Here is a 22201-nt window from a genome sequence, read left to right as displayed (position 1 = left end):
ATTTCAACTTTGTTGATATATCCAAACTATTTAGTTACTCCCACCGTCGCAGCCCCAAACAGTTTCTTTCGAAACTATCAGCCTTGATACTATAAACCCTTGAGCCACTTGCAGGGTCATTTTTAGCTTCTTGTGTCCCTTTGCGTGTCCCGCACGTGCAGTTCCATTTCGCGCACATGCGACACTTTTTCGTGCCTCGTGCCTCGTTCGTCGTCATCGGCTTCTTCAAGTGAAGGTAAGATTTCTTTTGATTAGCTTCTTCATTGTCACTTATGAAGAGATAACATTCGCTTCTTTGGAGATTAACAGCAACCCTTGATTTAGAATCGAGTTATGAATCAAACAATTGATTTCGGTTAAGTAAGGGAACTTGGATATTTCACTAAACATATGTTCAAAATTTGATCAGCTCCCTGAACAACGGCATTGCAATTTCCATTTCCTTAGGATTTGGGTCTAAGCAGCTTGCTGGTTGTTGAAGCTATCGGGGCAGTTAGCAATATTTCTTCCTTCCAGTGGTGCAGTATTCGGCTGAAAATAGAGGATTCCATTCACCTACAAGAGAATATTTTGAGTCGTTTCTAAAAATCTCACAGGAAAGATAGAAACACCGTACACGTACAGATTGAAGTGCGTACTAAGCTTCTAGTCCAGTCTCCTGATTATTTCCATTCATGTCTTAACTTTGAATTTAAAACAGCTAGAAATTGGGCGGTGGATGTTAAAGCATGCAAAGAATGTTATGAATAAGTTGTAAGAGGATAGGCTTTTGGGCTTTTAGAGTATTCAGCAACGAAAGGCAAGCAGTCGAGCCAAGGGGCTCATCTGGGCGGGACTTAAGCCAGTTTCCATCGATCAAAGTGATTAGGAGAACATGTACTCCTACTTCCCCTAGATGGGATGCTGATGTATCGCAGGCGCACGCGCTCGCACGAACCACCCCCACCCCCCACTTCCCCATCTCACCCGGCATTTTGTCAAGTTTTCCAAACAATTCGCTGATACCCATTCTTGAGTGGAAAGAGACACTGAGGAGTTAAGTGTCTTGCCCAAGAACATAATACAATGAGCGGTCAAATCTCGAAACCAGGCCTATCAACCTGGAATCCTTATCCAAAGCGCTAACCGCTAAGTCACCTGGGACTGACACTCTCGCTGATCAAAAAGTAAACCCACCTCTAAATGATCAATACAGCCAGAGAAATCTTGTACAAAGGACGCCGCGTTGTCCACTGCTCTCGGATTGACATTTGACAACTTGCGAGCCCCTCCCAAGTAGAAATTTGACCGAACGTCAAGAGCCACAGCCGACCCAGGCGAAGTGACATAGACAGGGTTACCATCATTGATGGTCAAACTTCCATTTCGCGCATTTCGAATGGCTTTGACCGTGTACCACGTGTTAAGACTGAGCGTAACGTTACTCCTAGCCTCGCCGACGCCCTTGCCAAGGTCATATCTCAACTTAATATATCTGAAAGCGGAAGAATAAACTAGCATTAGAGATGATAACGAAGGGAAATCTCATTTAGACGTTTCAGTAATGCAACAAATAAAAGTGAAAGTCATTCAAAAACAGACCTTCACCCAACAAAAGCTGCAAACATAATGGAAGGCTGAGTAAAAAACGCGATCATTTTTTAAGGCCTTTATCTTTCAACTCGTTTGTGCTGTTAAAATGCTACATTTTACTTGAATAATTTCCTACAAGGCTTAAATAGGAGAAAGAGGGAAGAGGGAGGGAACACTGGTTGTCAATCAGAACATAACGGAAGATTGTAAATTAGGAAAGCAGTTGAGACATGCGCAAGTAACTGAAACCAGTAAACGCGAGAGAGAGGGCACACGCGTGAATGTCAGTATCTTGTGCGCGCGTGACTCGCGTCCTCACCAATAAGGCGGATCAAGAAAAACCTTACCCATTGTGTAGAATAATGGACAAAAAGTCTCCAATCGTGCTCTGCTCTTCGTGAGACACATAAAATAGAATACCATCGAGCGTTTCCGGTTTGAATCTGATCTTGATCTGTGTGGTTAATCTTATGTTTGTCTTGGAAAACATCATGTACGAAAAATTCTGGAACAACGGCGTTTGGATTATGATGTCTACAATAAGAAGAAAACAAAAGAGCGTATCATACATCAGGCACTTTAAGGAAATGTGAAGTTAGGATGCATTTATACCGCAGTAAGTGCAGAGCGAGGGAGGGAGGGAGGGTGTGTTAACAAAGTCAATCAATTGATCCTTCCCAAAGATTAATCTTAAAAGTGTGATACAAGTAGAATTCCCAAAAAAATACAACGCCCTAATGTCTTTGAGACCTAAGCGCGCTAAACGGCGACAGCTCGGTATTTTCCACCAAAAGGTTTTCATTCACATTTCAAGAAGGATCATTTGGGTAGTTGTAGCACAGTGGAAGCAGGGATGGGGGAGGGGGGGTGGGTGCTGGGAGTGTAAGGGGGGAGGACTCCCATATATGCTGTGTTTGTATTTGTGTCTTGTTTTGTTGGTGGATTTCCAGCCTTTTCACGGATTTAAAACACAAAAGCACATTATATGGACATGACTAAGATTGTCTTTGGAGTAGGTTAGATGAAACACCTTCACTAACGCCAAAAAAAATAAAGCAATAAAAATATTTTTAAAAAAATTTAACAAAAAGTTTCGCAAACCTTGACTGCACAATGGACCTGTTTTCCTCAAAGGACAATCACAAATGGTGTCCAGTCCATCAGGACGACATGAGCCGCTGACACACGGACTGTAACCATAACATGGCAGGCGTTGATTACCGCAGTAGAGACCGGTCCATTCCGCTGGGCAGGAACAGATAAATGTCGCCCCCTCTTGGGTACAGTTTCCTCCATTGAGGCATGGCGGATTGAGGGTGTTACACTCATTGTAGCTTTCATTACCGACATTTCTTCCCTTGACTACCGCCAAATCGTTGGCTTCGGCGGCCATACCTGTCGAAATTGAGAGTTTGACGGATGAAGTTCCCGTGGCGAATCTAATGGCTACGTCATATATAGAGCCATGAAATCCTCCGGTTTTAAATTCCAGCGTACTAGGAAGCTGACGTGTATTGGGAATACCGCCGATGTAAAGTGGCTCAAACAAGTTGAGTCCCATAAGGGGCGCGGGGGACTCGCCTTCTTTACGAGGTTGGGTGTCAACGTAGAGCCAACCCTGGCGCCCATCTCGTCCAGCGACTACCACATGCCACTCTTTGCGCATGTCCACCGGTTCACTGTAGATTTTTGCACTACCGCTACCAAGGTTATATTGCACTAAAACCTTGTTGTCTTTCAATCCAATTGCAAAGAAATCATCCGCACTCCCTACAAAGGAGTTCTGTGCGCTGTATACTAACAGGCTATCGTTCCAAGATTTTGACGAATTGTCGAGTTTGAAGAGGAAGGTCACGTGAAAGTTGTTCACTGCACCTTTGGTACTGGGTACTCTAAGTATGATGGGAACTCTTGTACAATGGTGAACAATGGAACGGTTATTTCGATGACTGAAAAAAACACGAAATTGAAAAAAAAATTTTTTTTCAAAAGCATAATGTTGGGTGAATTGAGCCAGAAAAAAAGTAAATTGTACTTTACGTAGTATAATAAGAACGTAGACAAAAAAAAGAGTTATTTACAAGAATACAACCTTTGGCGTCCTGATTTTGTTAATATTTTATTTACGTTTACAGTGTACGAACATCCATGCAGTCACATCATTCTCTCTTGAAAACAGTCGGAGAATATTTACTGCACAATCATTGATTTATTGTTTCTAGGCACAGAGAACAAAGCCACCTTACCTGTTTGACACTGCACACCCACTCGACCCAGAGGACAAAGACAAATGAAATCGTTAGGATTTGATTCTTTGGGTATACACTCCCCTCCATTACAATTCTCTGATTTGCAGGCCTTGTGTACTTCGCAATTTCTCCCCTCATAGTCCGCTGTGCAATTACCCCTGTTTCGTCTTTACTCTGACTTTTGACCCTTTCCCTAATCTTCTTTCTTTTTTCATAATTTTTACCTCTGTTTCCTTTGCTCTGCTGTAGCTATTTGTGGTTTTGTGTTTTGCTTATTAGCTCTTCTAAGTATGTGATATCACTCAATCTCTGTCTGCATGAGATTCCTGCTGCGAAGTTAGCAAGTCTCACAGCGATAACTGATGATAAGAAAAATCATCACATTGACAAGTTTGTTAAAAACTTTATTCACGAATATTCATGGCCGCAGATTTACAAGATGGGAACAAGATTGAAATAATTTCAGCATTTGGATGACAAACGCTTGAGAGTGTTTCATCTACACTAGCGTCAGATTGTTTCCCGTCTTCAACGTCTTCGGCAAGGAACATTTGACCTACCGGTATAAATGATTGACTTGTCCTCTTTCCGTTCCACAATGAAACTCAATCATACCCTAGAACTCTCAGTTAAAACCTAAATGTGTACGAATATGCTAACAAAAGTAGACGCCCTCTGCTAGCTTACGGAATGTGATATTGTAAACAGTTTTTGCCATGGGAAATAGATGAGAGTTTGAAACGAAAGCAGGGATAAAAATCAATCAGTAGTCGTTAACTATGCAAGGCTTGCTTATTGTATTGATTTCCTGATGGAACACGGTGTTAACTGCTAAAATGTGCTTGGAATTCCAGAGTTAACCACAGGGTGCCTAATTAGATTATGTCGTAACGTAAACGCTGATGTTGCGATTTTTACATAGTTCAGCCTGGTTTTTCCGTGCGGAAATGAAAAGCCCCAAACTAATTTTTATATCCTCGAAAACAACACTTTATCAACAACCATTTATCATGAGCTTAACCTGAACCGATTCTGAGTTATACCGCATGTGGAAAATGATAATTGAAAATTTGTTACAAAATGCGATATTTGGATTTTGAAATATTGATGATTTTCTAAAGCGTCCCATCGGCTCCAAATTAAATGAAATGGTCCCGTTTACTTAAACCATACCTCGATCCTTCGTATACAAATCTGTAAAATAAACATGGGACTGCTTTCTTTTGCGCTATTCATGAGCAAGTTCATTTGTTTCTACTCGCGGCACTGATATCCGCCATTTCACGGCTACAGACGCTCGTTTTAGTTTTCGTGAATTTTCTAGGATGAAGAGGCAAGTCTGGAGAAAAAAAAAACCATACCACGTTGCTATGTTCACCATGAGGTGTCTCTGACTGAAATATGAGGATAGTCATTTTTCGGTCGATGTGCCGCCTCTTACGCGGTCTTGAAAAAAAGTCGCTCTTAATACCTCAAGAAGACACAGAAAGTCCGGAAAACGCATTTATCAAACTCCAAGAGATTTCAAAGCGAAAATCTCAAGAATGTGCTCCCGAAGAAAAATTAACAAAACTTAAGGTTGTTCTCCGCTAGATGAAACTTCCGCAAATTGTTTTTGTAGTCTGTATGTGTCATTGTCAATTGATCTGAGGATCTTGGAATGGTTTGTAGAATGAATCTAGCGTGAAGTAAGTCTTGAAGAAGTAAAAACATGAGGAGATTCCCAGCAGTAACTAAAGACTGCAGATGAAGATAAAACAGCGTACATTTTACTTCTTACACATTTTTTACCTTGGAATATTCCCATTTTACTGTCTGGGATTTTCTCTTAGTAGAGTATCATGCTGTGTCATATGAATGTACATACCACTGCAGTTTCCAATGTCTCTCCTTATTTAATTAAATCCATGGAAACGATTTTTGACTGCAGTACACGTCAAGTTTTGTAGTTTTGTTTATTTGTATACGTGTAGTTATTCCTGTGTTTGCTCGGAAACTTAAAGTATTGTTTAAATACTGTCCAGTCAGCCAACCAGTTGCCGGTCATTCACTAAGACATGCAGTCAGTCAACCAGTTGACGGTCATTCACTAAGACATGTAGTCAGTCAACCAGTTGCCGGTCATTCACTAAGACATGCAGTCAGTCAACCAGTTGACGGTCATTCACTAAGACATGTAGTCAGTCAACCAGTTGCCGGTCATTCACTAAGACATGCAGTCAGTCAACCAGTTGACGGTCATTCACTAAGACATGTAGTCAGTCAACCAGTGGCCGGTCATTCACTACGACATGTAGTCAGTCAACCAGTTGACGGTCATTCACTAAGACATGCAGTCAGTCAATCAGTTGCCGGTCATTCACTACGACATGCAGTCAGTCAACCAGTTGCCGGTCATTCACTAAGACATGCAGTCAGTCAACCAGTTGCCGGTCATTCACTAAGACATGCAGTCAGTCAACCAGTTGCCGGTCATACGCTAAGACATGCAGTCAGTCAACCAGTTGCCGGTCATTTACTAAGACATGCAGTCAGTCAACCAGTTGCCGGTCATTCACTAAGACATGCAGTCAGTCAATCAGTTGCCGGTCATTCACTAACACATGCAGTCAGTCAACCAGTTGCCGGTGATTCACTAAGACATGCAGTCAGTCAATCAGTTGCCGGTCATTCACTAACACATGCAGTCAGTCAACCAGTTGCCGGTGATTCACTAAGACATGCAGTCAGTCAACCAGTTGCCGGTCATTCACTAAGACATGCAGTCAGTCAATCAGTCGTACAGTGAGTCGTTCGAAGGACTTTGCTCATTGTAATGTTTGAGTTTTTGAGTAAGCCCCTATACTATGCTGGAGGTTACTTGCGGTGGATCAGTATCCCGGCATTCTCCATGCTCCAGAAACGTGAATAAGCTCTGATAGTGATGCACCACTGACCTCATAACACTAATACCAGAGAGGGTCTCTAAATGGCCTTTCTAAATGATTTCGGACGTTTAAGGGCACGCGCACCAAAAAGTCTTGCCTCATTAAGTACTATTCTACCAAAGATTGTTAATGACACTACTGTACCTGGCATTAAAGGCGGAGTGCGCATTAAAGCTCACATGAATTCAGTTATCGCTACCTTTTAAAAGTATCCAAGATTACCAAGAGTAACCGAGCTGTTTAAATAGTGCCCTTCCGCCTCCCGAAACTTCCAGTCACGTTTTCTTGCCATCACACCCCACATCGCTTTGTTGAGATGAATTGTAAACTTCAGATAAGTTTTTATCACTTTTTAAGATCGATCAATTTACATTCAGCAAATATTACTTTGATACCTTCTGAAACATGAATTAACTTCTTCACCAGTCCGCTGACGTAGCGAAGAGACAACTACTCCCCCATATTCCCTCTCCTAGTCTACCCAAGTACCCCTTGTCGCGTGAAATGTGAGAAGCATTGTGATGTAAATCGACCTAATTTGAGAGTCGGGTAGTGTCTACAACGAGTTTGTCTACAATCTGTCTTTGATTTCGTCATAATTCGCCGCAGTTGTTGTTTACTTTGCTGAGACGTAAGTATTATGTTCAACACAGTTATGAATTTAGCCCAGTTGTGTAAACTGTAGCCTCGCTAGACTCCTGAAACGCGAACAAAGATAATTCAGCTGGGAATTAACTCGGACTCTCCGCCCGATGAAACTGAAGTAATTTCCCCTCGAGTGTTTTAGTCGACATTTCCCATTAGTTTAATCTAATTCTCTGGTATCTTCGATACGATTCTCTTTCGCTTTGTATCCTAAGTTTGCTTGGTTCTGAGCTGTTGTTCGTACTTAAAGTTAAACGACACTCGTCAAATGCAGAGCACTTTCGTCATACGATCTTTCAGGAATCAGTCGGTGTTCTGTAACAGACGAGTTGAAGTAGAAACTCCAAGCAACAGCAAGAGGGAAACAGTAATTTTAAGTTATGATAGCGTTTTTAACGGTACAATATTGGAATTGGAATGCACCAGAGAAACTGTTTCTGATCGTGTTGACGTCAATTAGGTCTAATCGTTATCTGTCTTGTTGAGCGTTGATTAGTATTCACAACAAGTAATAATAGCGTTTAAACTGATAGCAAAATTTTTGCATGATTCCCTGGATTGTACTTCATTTTAATTTTATCTAATAGAAGTTAGAAATGTACTCGAAACCGCCAAGGTCTGTTAAGTAACCAAGTGTAGGCATGATTATATGATCTACAGGCAGTAATATGTCACGTATTTGATACTTGCTCGCTTTCTGCTTCGGTAATTGTCAAGTGAAAAAGTACAAGTCAAATTCTTAGAAACTTTCGAACTCATTCATTTTTTATTCATTAACAAGCTTTTTTGTAAGATGTAGCAACTACAGCATACTTGAATGTGCATTTGAAGCCAAAAATTTTTGATTCCAGTATTTGGCCTGTTCTACGTTTCGTGTTTGGGAAAGCAACAAACGCTTCCCTGTTTGTATTCAATAACTTTGATTATTATACTTTGGACATACTATGAAAAACCTGTTTGGTTGAGAGCTTTCAATCAACATACTAAAGTGTGTATACTTGACATGATAAATGCAATATTTCCAGTGAATGTTGAATTCATTTATTTTTTTATTTAAGCACATTTTTCATTTTCCCTAAAATCACCTAGGCCTAAGGAGGGGATTACAATGTTACAAGTTTTTATCCAATTTATTCAGGGACACAGACACACAAACAACCCTCCATTGGCAATAACAATGAGTTAAACCTACAAAGCTACAGGGGTTTATTATTTAAACAATCAAATAATGGTCTCTGAGAAGCCATTAGTATTAATTATCAAACTTTGTACTTTGTGACAAAAACCACAGTTGACATTGTCATTTACAGACTCAATACCATACAATACAAATGTAGTTTCCTAATGCATCGCTGCTCAGTGACCATGCTTCACCTAGAATATTTGCAGCAGAGGTAGAATTAGGACATTACGTTGAGCTCAGTGTACCTAAGAAAAAAAACAAGAAAGAGTATTTCACTAATTCAGAGTCAAAACTGCACTGGGAAATATATAGGTGATGCACAGCTATTAATTTTCAAGAGATATTCTCAAAGACAATAGAAACCCAGTCTGAGGTAGGTGTGATCAACAGATGTATGCCATATAACAGAAAAATCATATAACTTTGTGTCAGTATTCAGAAAGAGAATTTACCAGGTTTGCTGTCAAAGTGGGAAGAGATACAGAGTTTGGGACAACTAGGTGCAGACAATTCTAGCCAGTGATAATGTATGGAAAAAAAAGACTTGTGAAATGTAGAATTTTCTACAAGGAAATTGAGTGAAGTTTTCTCTTGATTAAGACAAAAATATTTGTATCCACTTGACAGTTTAGGCTGCCACAATAGCTCAGTTAAATAATGTGGAGCAAGATTCTTGACTATTTTGTAAAATTGGCTTAATGTATGTAGTTCTCTCCTGATACTGAGAGGCTTCCAAGCAAGTTCATCATGTACCTTTGTGAAGCTGGTTCCCTTCTTAGTTATACTTTAAACATAAACAAAAAATTATTATCAGTTTTCTTACTCTTTGTAATTAAATTGTTTATTGCATCAACCACATCATTACATGACATAATGTGTACAACAACTTTTGCTGACCTAGATCTCATGCAAGATGTATCATAAATTGAAAATTGTTGTCTCAAAAGCATCATGCTGGGTGACAAACTCTTCAAAAAAAGAAAAAAAAAAGAATTAAAAAACAAAAAAAAATTAAACACAAAAAGGCTCTTATTCTGTTTTTTTCGTATTCCAAACAATAACTTATGTCAGAGAGAAGGACTTATGAAATCAGTTTCTGTTAAAGAATCAGGATCATCTTCTGAGTAATTTTCTGTGTCAATTGGAAATGAAAACATTATTAACAGGGGATAAATTGAAGTGACAGGTCTGGAAATAGCTACTTGGTTTGAATATTTTCAGCTTGGAAATCATTCATGTTTTGGTTTATATTACAACTGTTTAAGGTTATCACATCCAAACATAACCAACCATAGATTTGCACTAATGATTTCTTTCCTGTTAGATATTAACCTTTACAATAAAAGTAATCTTCATGTTGTTTTTAAAGAGTCAGGAGAACTCTGTTTTAAAATTCAAGTATTTTCTTGTTCGTAATAGCCTTGTTGTTAACATGTATAACGCAAGCAGTTTATTTTTTGACAAAAAAAATTGTACAGTGAGACTTAAGTCAAAATGTCTGACATGAAAATAAATAACTAGAGCTCTTACAAATAAGCAGTGTTTACTCAGAGTGTTTAAAAGAACACTGAAGGGTGGATGGCTTCCAAAGATTGTACTTAGAGGAATAAAATATAACTCATTAGTTTAGTTTAGTAGAAGTTAAATTATAAACCTCATTTTTTCCATTTTTGGTTCAATGGTTATAATGCCAAAGCAAGTTAGTTTAAGTTACTCACCTTTAATGACAGCTTTTATTTTTGTTGTGACAGTTTCCCATGAATGAAATGGAATTTCTTTCTAAAGAAGAGTTAAGAAGAAAGATGACAACATTTTGGGGAAGAATAAGTTTAGTTCTCAATTTGCAAAGTTTGCATGAATTGCCTGCAGCTTTGTTTGAATTTACTGAGTTGGAGAAACTTTACCTGCATGAGAATAAACTTACAACAATACCTGAAAATATCAGAAAACTAAACAATCTTACATTTCTTGATGTTGGAAGAAACCAGCTGTCCATATTCCCTACAAGTTTGACTCAGCTGAAAAAACTCAGAGAGCTGGACATCTCACATAACAATCTAACCATCATCCCTGATGGTATTGGGGAGATGGTGGAGCTGGAGAGACTGGAGCTGAGTCACAACCAGTTGACTGTGTTGAGTCCAGCTATAAAACAGCTGAAGAAACTCAGATGGCCGAACATCTCACATAACAATCTAACCACCATCCCTGATGCTATTGGGGAGATGGTGGAGCTAGAGGAACTGTTGCTGAATGACAACCAGTTGACTGTGTTGAGTCCAGCTATAAAACAGCTGAAGAAACTCAGATATTTGAATGTGAAAGGGAATCCTTTTACAGTTGAAGGAATAAGAAGTGTTATGGAGCTAAAGGATAATATTCACACAGTATCAGATGTCCCAGGTGAGTAAAGGAAATTCCTCTTCGCATTAATGTTGTGACATGTGCATTTACTAAATTGGTTCTAATGGTTGACTTGCAAGTGGTTATGCTGCTTGTTACTGATAATTACAAGCAGCTGACAATAGTTTCATAGTGAATCCTGAGTAGAATAATGAAGTAAATGCTGTCACAGTTATACTGTATGATTGAACAAAGTTTGCATCACTTTACAAATACATGACATTTGTACTGGAAGTTTTGGTTATACTTTGAAAGGTTTATTTTAACAACTTGGCTGACATTGAAATTTAAGTTGAACTACAGTGTACTATAATTTGATAGGGAATTGACGAGGAATAAAGTTTATTACAAATCATTTTACAGTAAGGGATTATTGTAAGTTGTAATGTTTGCTTTCTATTTGATTGGAATTTAAGAAGTTTTTTGCAAATCATTTCACAGTTGTAGGAATTGCTGTTGTAATTTTTGCTCTCTGTTTATTTGATTTTTATTAAGGAAGAATTAAGTTTATCACAAATCATTTCTATCTTGGAATAGTTGTAACTGTAATTTTTGCTGTATTTTATTGGAAGTTATTGAGCATAATTTATATAACAACATTTAGCTTATCATACAAGAAGGAAAGCAGAGTTGGCTTATAAAGAGGCTTTAAAAGAGGGATATGTAAAAGTTTACCGCGGTCGTATTATACTGGTTGGTCAGGATCGTGCTGGTAAAACCAGTCTGAAGAAGAGTCTTTTAGGCCTTACATTTGACCCTAAAGAACAGAGTACTGAGGGGATTGAAGTAGATCCTTCAAAATGTGAAATTGATGTTGATCAAGCAATCAAAAACTGGCAGTTGAGCAGGGAGAGTAAACCAGGACTATTGGAATGTTCAAAAGATGTAGCAAAGATTGTGGCAGACAGAATGTGTGGAGCAGATATTTCTCGAAAGAAAATCTTAAAGGAAGATACAATTGATGAAGGAAAACTGAAATTAAAAGATGAAGTTGGAGATGTTTTCATGTCAAAGCAGGTTTGAGAGTTTTGTAAAGTGTTGAGAATTTTACATCTCTCTCTCTCTCTCTATAACTCTTTTTGTTTTAGGAAGGGCCAGGAAAGGAAGAAGGAAGAGGAGGGAGGAAGGCAGCAAAATTAGCCTCATGAGAAAATATATTTTTTAAGGGAATATGAGTTGGATTTAAACTTGATATGTTTCAAAAAAATTTCTTACATTCAGAATATGTCTGAAAGAGTCTGTTTCTTTTGGATGTTTTCACAAGTGTTTAGATAGATGAGTCTAGAAAAAGAAAAAGATCTGCAAGTAATTTTTATTTATTTAATAACTATCTTCACTGAAGGCATACGTGCAAAACTTTTACCATAAAAATGAGGGGCATCTTTTGATTTTTCCATTCTTCAATTGCTTTTTCATTGATGTCTTCACTCAACTTAAAGGAAATTTGGGATTTTTTCACCAATTATATATAAATTTTTAGTTGTAATTATTTTTTATTATCTTATGCCATAATTTTTTGATAGCTTTTGTTACATTTTGGCTTTCAAATCCTTATGGAGGAGCTTCAAGGAATGTATGTTATGCTATGTAACTTCAGTCTCAACTAACATTTCTTGGTCTGCGTCGACTAGCTCCAGGGTGGGAGGATTTGCTCTTCAATGTCTTAATCTGTGCAATTAAGTTTCTCTCTGTCTAAGGGCTCTTACACTTGAGATGTCAGCTTCAGAACTCTTTATAGTAACCAATTTACATCTTCAACTCAGTTGGTAAACCAAGTTATCTTGTCATACCCCCTTCAGTAAAGCAGCACAACAGTTTTTTTGTCCCCTTAAAATTATTCTACCCTGAGGTGATCATAATTTTTTACAATTAGGCAGCCTGTTCATAACATCAAGTTTTGAATACATAATTATATATACTTAAGTGAGCATAATGTTTCATTTAGTTTTCCATTCAGGTTAAGGAGGATGAAGGTTTCACAGACATTCTGCAAAACAATGGCAGTGAACATTCTACTGAATGTAAAGATGAAAACGTGCAAGCTGAGCCTGATGTGATGATTGATGTTTCTCAGCCGCCTGATACTGAGGAGCATGTTATTCAGTGGTTGGAGTATGCTCAGGGGAAACCCACTGAAAGTGCTTTATCCACGGAGGAACCCTATGTTACAATGGACGTGTGGGACTTTGCAGGGCAGCACTTGTACTATGCCAGCCATCCTATCTTCCTATCACAGCGGGCACTATACATATTGGTGCACAATCTCAGCAAGCCTTTGGATGCCCCAGCTGAGCCCTGCATGAGACAAGGGAGAAATGATGTGAAATTGGAAAACCCTAACAATGAAACAAACATGGAAAATTTGCTGTCATGGTTGGCTACAGTACATAGTGTTGCCCTGGCAACCAATGACACAGATGATGATGCACAACAAAAGCTGCTCTACCTCCGCCCCCCAGTGTTCATTGTTGGCACACATGCTGACAAACCAGTCAAAGACATAGCAGCAATAAAGAAACAAATTAAGGAGAGAATTTCTGGTATGGAATATGAGAGACATGTGGTTAGGCCTCTATTCTGCATTGACAACACAAAATCACAGAGACTAAACTTGATTAAGAAACTTATCCAGAAGAGTCGAAAGCAGAAAAAAAAGAATGAAACAGGTAAGGTGTTTCCCTTTATGTTTTATCCTTTGTTATATGTTTCTAAAGTAATTGATGACTGTAAATAATTGACCCAAGTGTGAGGTGACCATGGCTGCATATTGACAAAAAGTTACAAACTGCTCCACACACTTTTTTTGATGCGTAGGATCAAAGTATGCGGTCCTGAGTCCATCTTACTTGTTTGGGTAGCCAATCAGAACACACGATTTTCTTCACTGGGTGCTGCACACAAACTTGTTTGACGTTCATCAGTTTTGAAAACACTTTACAATTAATTTTGGTTGGCAAGCATTCATATTATCTAACTCACATTCAGTGGTTGTGTTGTGTTTCAGTAAAATTTTAAAAGACTGGTAGAATGAGTTAAGGCTTGTAATAAAAGTAAGAAAGCAAGTTATGTTTTTTTTCTTTTTTTTATTAGCTGCACTCTTCTTAGTTTAAGGTGGCACCATATACTTTTTTGCTGACAGATCCATTAATTTCAGAGTTTGGAGTTAGGAACAGAGGCTTAAAATAGTGGGATTTGAAGAGTTAATCATCTTAGTTATGTTGTCAGCTGTAAAATCTCTGCAATCACACAATTAAAATACAAATAATGCTCATTGTAAGCACATGTTTCTGTGTTGCTTCATGCTTTGAATTCCTTGTCTAAATATATCCTGCAGGGCAAGAAGGAAAGGTAGATGGTATAAATGAATTACAGAACACACTCCTGGAAGTGTTGTGGCAGGAGCCTTATATGGGTGAGAAAATACCAGTCAGGTAAATGAAAAACGCAATTTATTTGGAATAACTCCAGTTCAAGCACTTCAGGATCAATTATTTATTCAAAATAGACAGCAATGAAATTTCTTTGAATATAATCGGCATATTCAGCATAACTGAACATGCATGAAAATGTATATCAATGCAAAACTATCTCACCTCCAGTACTTTAAAGTTCATCAAAACTCTTAAAACATCAGATCGTGCAAATACACAGCAGTCCATTCAGTACAGACAAAAAGAACTCTGACTCTTGACATGGAGACAATGTTATAATTATAAAAGAGCAGAAGATGTGATTGATATCTGAGAAGGCAAGGTTTTCTGAATTGAGATGTTGTTGCACAAAATAACCATGTTGATTATTCCTGAAAGTTGAAGACACCATACGGCCAAATATGAATGTACACTAGAAGAGTACAAATACATACACGACTGACTGAAATCAATACCTAATTTTATGCCATAATACATTCTAAGTAGTCTGTTGCCCTTTAGGTGGTTTTTGTTTGAAAAGGTGATTGAAGCTTTGGTGGCCAAACAGATTTATCACAGAAATCTGCAACAACTTGAGCACTATGCAAGAAAAGATTGTTTCATGGAAAATGCAAAAGAGTTTGACTCCATGATCAGTTTTTACCATGGCCTAGGGATGATAATCAAGCACCGCAGTACAGTTGTACTGAAAGCTCAGTGGTTGATTGATCTGTTCAAGCAGCTGATAACCATACCACCTTTCAATAAACAGGTAGAAAATAAATTTCATTATAGAAAAGCTAGCTTACTTGGAAAATGCTGTTCAATAATTTAGAACAACAGGAAACTAAGCATGTTGTTTTTTAGAAGAAAGAAGTAACTAATGCAAAAACTGTGACTCTTTAAACTGTGAACATGTGTCTTTCTATTGTTTATTGTTATAATCGTATGATTTGTTGACCCCATACTATTTCACCTACTTTTTGCAGCTTGTCAGGTCATATATTGATTTAGCCTTCTTTATTTACAATTAGAGACTTGCATTAACTTGCTACTGCTCACAATAATTGTATTCACACAATTGAATAGTTCTTTTTGCGTGTGCTAGTGGGCGTATTCACCTCTGAGCAACCCAAGATACAAATTTGCCCAGGTTTAATATCCGACCATTTCAACTTACATTGATGGAAATAAACTTTATTTTCATTTGTTTTACATGTAGGTGGGAAACGTTCAAAAGGAACATTATGTAGCCTTCCCTTATCCAGAATTGCTGAATTTTCTCCACATACATTTTATAGAATCCCCTGAATGCTAAGTACTGGCAAGAACTTGAAGGAAGTGGCATCCTCAGCATGGAACATGTTGATCATGTGATCTCCAGCTTTATTGGCCAAGGAATCATCAAAGAAGACATCTTAGACATGATGGAGCGATTTGGTTTGATTGCTAAGTTCTCAGTTTCCCCAACTGACGTAAAGTACTTTGTACCAGCTCAGCTGAATACATCACCTGATAAACTCTGTAAGATGAAACCGTCGTCAGCAGATCCCTGTCCATTGTATCTCCTGTTTGTCCATGGCTTTGTTCCTCATGGTCTCTTCTTACAGCTTGTCTCTCGATCCATTCGTTGGTGTTCAAAGACATGGCCCACGCATCAACCTACCCTGTACCAAAATGGAGCATGGTTCATCATTGGCAAAGATATTCATGATTTTGTCCTCATATGCAAAACAGGATTTGTGAAGGTAATCTTGAGACAAAGAACACAGAGTCATCGGATTGTAGGACAGAACTCCGCCGAACTAGCAAGTGACGTTCGTGAATTTCTTGAAGACACCCTTCATAATTTGTCACAAGAGATGCCGTACCTGAGGGGACTACAGTATAGGCTGTGTGTTGCATGTCCTTACTGCCATCAAGGGGCAGAAGAACCAAGTCGTGCATGCTCAGACCACGTGAAAACCACGTGCACCCACAAGGACTGCTTCCACCTCATTGATGCAAATGAAGGCCAAGCGGAAATATGTAAAAGAAATTTCGATTACAAAATACTTCCTCCCTGTGGATTGGAGAAATGGTTCTTGAAAAGAAGAACGCAGGTATGATCGACTTTTTTAAGCACAGATTTCCAGCCTCTGATCTATCTTTGCAAGTTTTCTCCTCTATTTTACCTGATCTATGAATTAAATGGGCCGTTATCAGTGTTGAGAAAGGTAGCCCTGATAGTTTGTCTCCAGTTTCAAATATAAGTGAAAGAATCTTTATCAAGATAAAATTAGTTTTGAAGTTTATTCTTTTCTGTTTTCTCTCGGTTAAGTATTGATCAACATACATTTATTTGTTATGTTATGTTATTGTCCTAATCCTCCATAACGTCTTTTTCTTCAGGGTTTATCTTCAAATGTGGCTGCAAGATCACTCTGTGAAGCAAGTGAAATTGAGCCAATGAAGTCTGACGCGTCATTGAAGGTGACTCTCCTGGGCAGTGAGTGGAGTTCATCAAAGGGAGGCTTGTCCACCATAAACAGACAGCTTGCCATTCTGTTGGCCAAACATCCGCAAGTGGAAGTCACTCTCCTTGTTCCGCAGTTTGCCTGTTCTGAAGAAGACAAGAGAACTGCAAGAAGCCTCAATGTTTCCATCAGGGAAGCAGAGAAACTTACAGGCTACAGTGACCCTCTTGACTGGTTGAGTTTCCCACCAAGAGACTTCGTCATTGACTTTGTACTGGGTCATGGTGCTAAGCTTGGTAAGCAAGCCCAAGTTATCAGAAAGTACCACAGTTGCAAGTGGATTCAGGTTGTGCACACTGCACCTGAAGAACTTGGAATGCACAAAAACTATCCTGAGGCTATTTCTAAAGGTGAAGAGAAGAACACAACTGAAGTGGAGTTGTGTAAGTTGGCAGATGCTGTGGTAGCAGTTGGACCAAAGTTGACAAAGGCTTACTCTTCCTACCTGCGGTCATGCGAGAAGCACCAAGATATCATTCAACTGACGCCGAGCACGTTCATTGAGTTTTCCTATGTGAAACAAGCTGCAGTTGACATGGACAAGTTTAAGGTTCTAACGTTTGGTCGTGGTGATCCAGAGGACTTCAGCCTAAAGGGCTACGATATCTCTGCCAGAGCAGTAGTTGAACTGAAAGACAGATCCTACCATCTGATCTTCGTGGGTGCAGCTGACGGTAAACAGGATGAGGCTGCAGCGAATTTGCTAAAGAGTGGAATTGATAAAACGCAGCTGTCTGTGAGGAAGTTCGTGCAGAGTAAAGAGAAATTGAAAGAATTATTTTGTGAAGTTGATCTTTGTATAATGCCCTCAAGAACCGAAGGGTTTGGATTGACAGCATTAGAAGCTCTGTCTGCTGGTCTTCCCATTCTTGTCAGTGGCAACTCAGGATTTGGTGAGGCATTGTGCACTGTACCAGCAGGGAAATCAGTTGTGTTGGAGTCTGAGGACCCTAAGGAGTGGGCAAAGGCAATTGTTGGTGTCCGAACGAAGGAAAGATCAGACCGCCTCCATGAGATTCAGCAACTGAGGAGTTCCTATGAAGAGAAGTTCAGCTGGGAGAAACAGTGTGACATTCTTGTGGAGAAGATGTGGGACATTGTTCGCGGTGAGAATATTTTGAATATTCTTCAAAAAGTGTTTTTGGGGACGACTCGGCTTTCAGTCCCTTATAAAGCATCATGGAAAGCTGGGACACTACATATAACAAAATATGTTGAACCTGAATAGTAATTAGTTGTTTTATCCTCTTATTGATTGGTGTGATATTTAAAAAAGATCTCTTTTTATCTTTTTAGCTTCCAAAAGACAAGACCCAAGATTCAGAACTCAGGAGGGCGAAGATGTCGATACGCCAACCGAACAACTAACAGTTAATTCATTACTGACTCCAAGTGAGTAACAAAATATTTATAATACATGGCAATTGGCATCCCCAAAGAGTAACATACAGGTTTGAAGAAGATCCAACATTTCTCCTTTTCTTTTCTTTCAACTTCAGGCCAGCTACGCTTTTTGAAAATGGCACTTGTGATAATATTTTGCACTGCGGAAGAGACATATGTTATTTTTGTACCTCTACTTTCTCCGGTTATGATCCAAAGACATGTGTACACTAGGTTGATTTTCTTCTTATTTCTGATCTGGGCGGATGGCTTGGTGTAATTTTTGTTTTAGTCAATTGAAGTTTTTATTCCATTTCACCAGAAAGCAAACATAAATTGCGTAAAACAGGAAGGCTTGGGGCGTTTTTTTTTGTTCTTTTTTAGTCGTGGGTACGCGAAGCGTACAAACGACTATGAGAATGGGGCAGATGTAAACAAATCGATATAATAACGACTTTCCGAAATTATACGGGAACACCTCTATTACATTTCCGAAGGAATGCTTCGGCGTTAAAATTTAACTCGACCTTTCTTCGAAGGAGTTTCGATTTTGATTAAAATACTCGTCGCAGTTAGCACATGTGTAACCGAGTCAAAGCTCTTTGAAAGACTTAAGGTGTAACTATGAGTGAAGACGCTTAATGCAATTGCTTTTCCGCGATCATCTTTCGCCATCGTTTGCATTATTGTGGAATATTCGTCGCCGTTCGCCGGTTTATTTAGTTTTTGACAAAGTGTCCAGACCACAATCGTTCTTAAATACAATTTCAGGCCTTCATTCTTTTCACTGCGAGCCGTCAGTATTTACATCGTTATATATCGCTAAAATGAGTAACCGGCGAATTTTTATAGGGGAAAGCGAGGCGTTGTTTTCGTAACTGGCCAATTGTTTACTTTCCTGATGGTTTTACCTCTCATCTGTTTGGTAACTATTAATTTGTAAAAATCATTGTGTGTACACCCCTGAACGTTAAAAATATATCAAGTCGAAGGAACAGTTTTTGTTATTATTCCTTAAATAACAGTTTTCAAAATTTCTAGTTTGCATTCTGTACCCAATCTGCAGTCTGCAGTCTGCATTTTGTACTGACCGATACTGAGCTAAAATGTGAATTCTGACCATTCACCCAACATCATCCCAGCAGTTCAAAGAAATACCAAGTAGTTTCAACTGTATCAGGGAGTTACCCATTGGAATTTAATTATCTTCAAAACTCATTCCAACGCGATGTATCCACAACTGATTCACAGTTTCCTTTGATTTTTCCCGAAACGAAGCCCAAGTTTAAATGCCGTTGCTATCAAAACGTGAATTTGTACCGGCTATTCAGAGTGTAGTCGTTTTCCGACACAATAATGAAGTAATCATATATTAATGCGATTAATCCGTCATTTTTACGAGGTCTAACCCTAACCGCGGTTTTCATTAAATAAATAGCCTTCATAAATTTAATATAGTTTAGAACGCGGTTTTGTCAGAAAACGGCTTAGTGAAGTTTGTTTAAATAACCAGCGCTGGGTTTCTTTTTCCAGTTATGCAAATATGTCAGAGTGTAAACCTTGTTGTAAAGTTTTCCTCATTGCATCTTCTCTCTTGACTTTTAGTATATTCGTTTGCAAATAGAAAGTCACAATTTATCATTTCAAGGCTCAGTAGCTGGACAGTACACTGGTTGTTTAGTGGTTGAAGCCCTTTTTCCCTTTTTTCCTTTTTTTCCCCAAACTTCTTTGTAAAGATGGGGAATAGTTTCGTTTCTTTCATGCTGTTAGATTAAAAAAACTTTTTGTCCCTTCTAGGTTCTCTTGACCGAATCATCCGGGAACTTCAGCAGATGCAACTTGAGGCAAGCAAAGTCAAGAGCAGAACAGATTTATCATTGGGGCTGATGGCTACTGCATCAGACAAGGGCTTCACGATATCTGACAATCAAGGATTAGGAAATTGCATGTTCTATGCCTTGTCAGAACAACTGGAAATTGTAAAAGGAATCAAAATCACACATGGCACGTTAAGACGAACCTTGGTTCAGTACCTCAGAAGTAATCCAAAACTAGTAAGTTGATGTTAATATGTCAAACAGAGTTTGTCACTTACTGTTCTTTTTTAGGTTAAGTGTGGAAACGGGTCAACACCACCAGAGCATATCCCAGTGTTCACGGCATAATATTATTATTCAAGACGCTGCACAATGATGTTGGTTACAGTTGAATCCATTTGTTACTTAATGTGGCCTCCGAAGTAGCAGACTTTTACGGTTTTAGTCATTTAATATTTCGGTTTAAAAAATGCCCCCCTTAAATATCCATCAGATAACACTAAAGAAAATTCCACTTATTCTCTTAATAATGGATCTCTCCTGTTGTTTTTCTGCTGTTTGCGAATCCTTGTTGTTCGACAATAAATTGCTAATTAACGGTCGTTTCGTACCATTCTTACAAAAAATTACTCCATGACTCGTACTCCACGCGCTCAGGTTCCGATCAACAATCCTCTTTAACTTTGTTTCTTGAAATGATTTTCTTACAGCCGAATGGAACAGATCTGTTTCACTTTGTCCATGGACATCAAACATGGACTGAATACTTAACACACATGGAACAAGATGGCGCTTGGGGTGATCACGTGATTCTGTGTGCCGCAGCAAACTACTATGAAACGTGCATTCGTGTGGTCAGCAGTCTACCCCATAGCAATGATGTAATGATTACGCCACATTGTCCAGTTGACGAAAGCAAAGCACTTGTACTGGGACATATTCATGAGGTGCACTATGTCAGCCTCCAACCCGCTCAAGGTACAGCTCATTACAGCACAGTTAGTAATTTAAGGCTTAGTTTCATAACAGTGTATTTCGTTTAACGTGTTACATAGAATGATAAATCTTCCTCTTAACTCTTAGATGACAGTAAATTCAGGCTTTAACGTCAAGGCTTTTTCTCCATTTTCCTATCCATTCTCTTTCTTTGCTTATTTAACATACGTCATGACGTGGGTGGTTTTCATAAACTTCTTTCCAGCACTAATTGACGGTTAATCGCCCGCTAGATTGAAACGGCATTTCATGCAGTTTATTCTCCTTTGCTTTCTAATCGTTCTGTTGTGTTTGTTATTTTTACAGGTTAATAGACAGGCTATCTACACAGTCATTATACTCGGCCCAGACCTCTGTAAAGAAAACCCGGCCGAGTGAAGATCTCTCCAAACGTTTGCCGTTGGGCGAAAGAAGAAACAAAGTCTTTCAGAAGTTTAAAAGTTTTCTTTTTGGAAGTAGTCTCTCTCGATAAATTGAGTATCTGTCACGGTGGATATAATTCTGTAAAAACAGAAAATCATCAAGATAAGACAATTCACGGAAAAATGATTTCGCTATGTTACTGAAAGCGCCAGAAAAAATTTTTAATTTCGGTGCGGTTTGGACTGGAGATAGACGGTGGACGAGGTGGATGGTCAATTTGAAAACACGCAACTTGAACAATTCACGTGGAATATTTTTGTTTCCATAAAGCGCGATAAAGCATTTGTAAATAAATTTCAATGTTTAAAGTGTAGGTTTGAAACATTTTGTTGGTGTAGTAGATTTATTTCCTAAATACTTGCTTTGCTTGTATACGCATCTTGTAAACCCAGCTAGAGCGGTTAGTGCTCACAAATCACAGAAATATCTAAACAAATACGCTTTTTATGACACGATTTAGGGATACTAGCGTTTCTGTTCTCCTAGGTCTCCCCTCAATGCAGCTTTGTTAATACTTATTCTAAATTTCCGATAAAAAGAATTCAAGAATATCTGCAGCTGTTTTAGACAGCACCCGTGATCATAGCCACACCGTTGACTGGGTATGGGAGATAGGCGGGAACGGGAAGGGAAGATAAGAAATTTTATACGGAGATTTATCGAATGTACAAGTGATA

At 38.7% G+C, this 22201-nt stretch overlaps 2 protein-coding genes across 3 annotated transcripts; one reads left to right on the top strand and one right to left on the bottom strand.

Annotated features, from left to right (window-relative positions):
* Positions 1 to 215: 215 nt before the first annotated feature.
* On the bottom strand, positions 216 to 3972 carry LOC148740364 (protein eyes shut homolog). The gene is made up of 5 exons (XM_088750548.1): positions 3819 to 3972; positions 2674 to 3521; positions 1920 to 2106; positions 1177 to 1474; positions 216 to 555 (listed from the first exon to the last, which is right to left on the bottom strand). The coding sequence occupies exons 2-5, from the start codon at positions 3236 to 3238 to the stop codon at positions 457 to 459; spliced, it is 1149 nt and encodes a 382-aa protein (XP_088606674.1). The 5' UTR covers positions 3239 to 3521; positions 3819 to 3972; the 3' UTR covers positions 216 to 456.
* Positions 3973 to 7223: 3251 nt separating this feature from the next.
* On the top strand, positions 7224 to 21837 carry LOC148740363 (uncharacterized). 2 transcript variants are annotated; one of them, XM_088750474.1, is made up of 12 exons: positions 7224 to 7379; positions 10328 to 10979; positions 11584 to 11996; positions 12925 to 13645; positions 14314 to 14410; positions 14912 to 15161; positions 15691 to 16491; positions 16781 to 18011; positions 18202 to 18297; positions 20086 to 20342; positions 20816 to 21083; positions 21408 to 21837. In XM_088750474.1, the coding sequence occupies exons 2-12, from the start codon at positions 10334 to 10336 to the stop codon at positions 21410 to 21412; spliced, it is 4785 nt and encodes a 1594-aa protein (XP_088606600.1). In that variant the 5' UTR covers positions 7224 to 7379; positions 10328 to 10333; the 3' UTR covers positions 21413 to 21837. The 2 variants fall into 2 exon arrangements, with proteins under 2 accessions (XP_088606600.1, XP_088606601.1); XM_088750475.1 differs by lacking the exons at positions 7224 to 7379; positions 11584 to 11996 and having other exon boundaries at positions 10846 to 10979.
* The last annotated feature ends 364 nt before the right edge of the window (positions 21838 to 22201 follow it).

The sequence above is a fragment of the Stylophora pistillata genome, chromosome 2 (assembly GCF_964205215.1).
Source record: "Stylophora pistillata chromosome 2, jaStyPist1.2, whole genome shotgun sequence".
Lineage (NCBI taxonomy): Eukaryota > Metazoa > Cnidaria > Anthozoa > Scleractinia > Pocilloporidae > Stylophora > Stylophora pistillata.
Note: the sequence above shows the minus strand (reverse complement) of the source record. Positions and strands in the feature narration are given on the sequence as shown.